The sequence below is a fragment of the Triticum aestivum genome, chromosome 3B, assembly GCF_018294505.1.
Source record: "Triticum aestivum cultivar Chinese Spring chromosome 3B, IWGSC CS RefSeq v2.1, whole genome shotgun sequence".
NCBI lineage: Eukaryota > Viridiplantae > Streptophyta > Magnoliopsida > Poales > Poaceae > Triticum > Triticum aestivum.
Window position 1 is genome coordinate 620,932,384 of NC_057801.1, and position 3,555 is coordinate 620,935,938.

Sequence of the window (3,555 nt, forward strand, 5' to 3'; positions counted from 1 at the left end):
AAGAAAAAGTTTATGTTCGTCCTAACGCCATTGACACTCTTACAAAACTCGTACAGATAACCAAAGCATTCATATCAACAGCAGTCCCACAACATCGACCAGACTCAAATCACCCACCGAAAACAAAAGCCAAGAGCCAGATCGGCTACTTGGGGAAGGTGGCGGAACACGACGGCGGTCACGGCGGGTCCGAGCGCACGGAGCAGGTAGGAGTAGAGCATGCGGAAGGCTTCGAACGCCGCCGGGCGGATGAGCAGCCGATGCATCATCACCACCGCCCCCAGAAGCAGCCACACACGGCCGCAACCACGGCCAGAATCCACATGGAATCATCGACCTGTTGCTGACGAAGTGTTTCTTTTGCGCTCAGTATGGAGTAGTAGGATGCAGAGGAGCAGAGTGAACGATGCAGGTGTGGTTTCCCTGGGGGCTGGGGCTGGGGTTCTGTAGTGCGCCGCGATCAGATCATTCACATAAGGCCATCATTGTGGATTCAGTCTACAACGGAATCCAGACCACCTTACAGAAAGATTTGAAAATGACCATCACTGCTAGCTGCTAGCTGCTAGCTGCTAGGCAGAGAAAATGCCCATCACTGGAATAGTAATGGGAAACTAACAAGTTACACAGTTTGTCCCTGCAGGTGTGCTTCACGCTTGATAAGTATACACTACAACGGATCAATGTTCAGATGGGAATGGATCATCGATAAGCCATTCCCGCGACTTAGCCATACCTTATATAAACAACAATACAATCAGTAACATAGTGCTTTTATGCACGAAGGGCAAATACTGCAACTGTCTAGAATATCACGGAATGTGCAGTATAATGCAAGTATCATCGCGGAAATAAATAGCAAGACAACAGAAATAAAAAAGATTCAGCTTACTTATAAGCATAGTATACTTCTTATAAACTGAAGTAGAACTACTCACAAGAGAACTAGTATTAGCAGATACTTTATCAGCTAATAAAATAGTAGCATTCTTTCAGCCTAAAATGGATGACATTTTAACCTTTGCATGACATTAGAAGTCAGAGCAGAGCTTCATGCCTTTGACCACCATTTTTGCTACCGTAGAAAGTTAACAAACTACAACCTCTGTCCGGAATTAATTGTCGCTGAAATGAGTGTATCTAGACGCATTTCAGTGTGTAGATACACTCATTTCAGAGACAATTAATTCCGGACGGAGGGATTACATAATATCGCCATATAAAATAAAAAAATTATGTAACCTGCAAATGTTTTTATTTATGAACCTAGCCAATGTGACAATATATAAACTATTGATCTAGTAGTGATCAAGTTGAGAAATTGACTTCATATAAAACAAAAGCAACATCTGACTTAGTGACTTGGCTGGGTTTACTTAGCAGTGTGTAGTAACGAGAATTGTACTAAGTAGGATTCTGAATTACTTATGTTCCGGTATATATAGTTCTCGATTACTTAGGCAAAGTACTGGATGCCTTACAAATTACAAATGGAGTTAATACTTTCATAAGAAAACATCATCAGCCAAGCCCATGCAGGAATAAATTGTAAAATAGCATAGATATCCTAATGGGCATGTCTAGGAGATAAAGTTACGTCACCCTTTCAGTCATCACATCATACTAGCATGTCTCACCAAACAACCATCTCACATATTGTTCAAGACTTCATTTCCATCATGTCCATCAATAATGCCAGTACCTACGAGCATAATAAGTCAGGAACAAATGACAATTCAATGGAAAACCATCGATAGAAGAGCGAACTACAATGGGATATATAGGTGAACTGAGAGGTGCATAGTTATGTAATCTGGGAAAAATAACACTGAGCCATGAAGAATATATTTAATCTCTAGTGCAAATGGACTCCTCACTTCAGGAAGATATTCAACAAAACAAGAACTTAAATGTATTCAATTGGTTTCAGCTTCCAAATGAAAGAGTGTAACTAGCTTTAAGCTCCGGAAAGTGTCAATGGAGTTGCATATTCGGTTGTTTGGGTCTCAATTTCCATTAAGTTCTCTTCCAGTTTTAACTGTTGTGTGTCACATTGTCAAGAGAACCGCGGTCCAGTGCTGAAAATAACCATAACATTATTCCCGCAAGAGAAAAGATACTCTCTAGAAATCATCTTTGGTAAACTTGATTCCTCGTCAGACCAAGCGGGGCAAATTAAGACATGCCAAAATCAAAAACTGACAAGAAACATAATAGGTTCGACCTACTATATGTTTTCCAGTTGTACATCTAAACTAGCTAATCACAGCAAGGCTCTTCCACAAGTGACAAATAACTATTTCGTCGATTCCCAACTGTTATGCTTCCGATGCTGAAAAGATATATACTTCAGATAGGCACATAAGATGATAAGACTACATCTGAAACACAATTTAGGCATACAACCAAAGAACAGTGGCCTTGAGTAGTATTTTCTTTTAAAGAACTCATTAAGCGGAAAAAAAAATTGATGTGATTTGAACTTCAATCATCAGCATAACACTCAAGCATATGACATTCATTTGAGCAACTAATTGCTAAAAATAAATTTATATTATAATACTACTCAAGTAATAAATTATATAAAGGCTTGCTATTACCTGCAGGATAGAAACATGCAAATGGATAATGGTGACAGAAGGACATTGGATCAGAAAGTTTCTTGAACTCCGTTGACTGGAGATAGACCATGAAGACACCAGAAGCTGTCAGCACAAGGATTGCATTACTCTCCTCGTCAAACCCAACCAAAGTGAGGAAGTCGCCTTTGCAAGATGATCTAAGTTCCCCGAATTCAACAGCTCTGTCGGGCACCCATACAGCCAAACCATCAGAATCAGGCACTCTCTTCCATAATTGGGCGTGGAAGTGTTGTGAGAGATGGATGAAGCCAAGCCCACCACCCTGGGAGGGCATAATCCATAACTTGTGAAAGTCGATTTCCATATCTATGTGTGGTGGCAGCTCTGTCACAGCTAGGCTCTGCCTATCAAGATCAAACTCAAGTATGACACAGCCATGATCCACGGTAAATAACCAGCAAAAGGAATTCCCAACCAAAGTGCTGGGTTGTGGCATAGACTGAATCGATTGCAGCTGCAGTGAGTTGATGTTGCCCCATACTGCGGTCTCTGATGAGTAAAGCCACACCGAAACTCTTGTGCATAATGCGTCACGGGCTATCAGGGCCACCTGGAAATGCCATCCTTGGCGGCGGGCAGGGCGACGCACCGCCCCGTTGAAGAAGAACATCTGGGCGTTGTCCAGCTCCGGCGGGAAGAACAGCCGGCGCTGCTCGCGCGCGACGGGGTCCCACAAAACTAAGCGGCGCATCATCCTGTGGGCGAGGAAAAGGACGAGCCCGTGGCGACAGTCGATGATGCGGTAGCTCTCGAGGGGAGACATGGAGAAGCGAGCTTCGGGGATGCGATCTGGTGGATCCAGAATCGGAACAAACTGACGGGAATCGAGGAAGAAGCCAAGGAGAGGAGGCTTGCCGTGGTCGTCGCGGAAGCGGCTCTGGAATTGGGGATCGGCGACGAGGCTGCGCCAACG

The 3,555-nt window shown here is 43.4% G+C and overlaps 1 protein-coding gene across 1 annotated transcript; it reads right to left on the reverse strand.

The window, feature by feature from the left end:
• Positions 1 to 1,430: 1,430 nt before the first annotated feature.
• On the reverse strand, positions 1,431 to 3,549 carry LOC123071318 (uncharacterized). The gene is made up of 2 exons (XM_044494851.1): positions 2,601 to 3,549; positions 1,431 to 1,702 (listed from the first exon to the last, which is right to left on the reverse strand). The coding sequence occupies exons 1-2, from the start codon at positions 3,403 to 3,405 to the stop codon at positions 1,650 to 1,652; spliced, it is 858 nt and encodes a 285-aa protein (XP_044350786.1). The 5' UTR covers positions 3,406 to 3,549; the 3' UTR covers positions 1,431 to 1,649.
• Between the last annotated feature and the right edge of the window lie 6 nt (positions 3,550 to 3,555).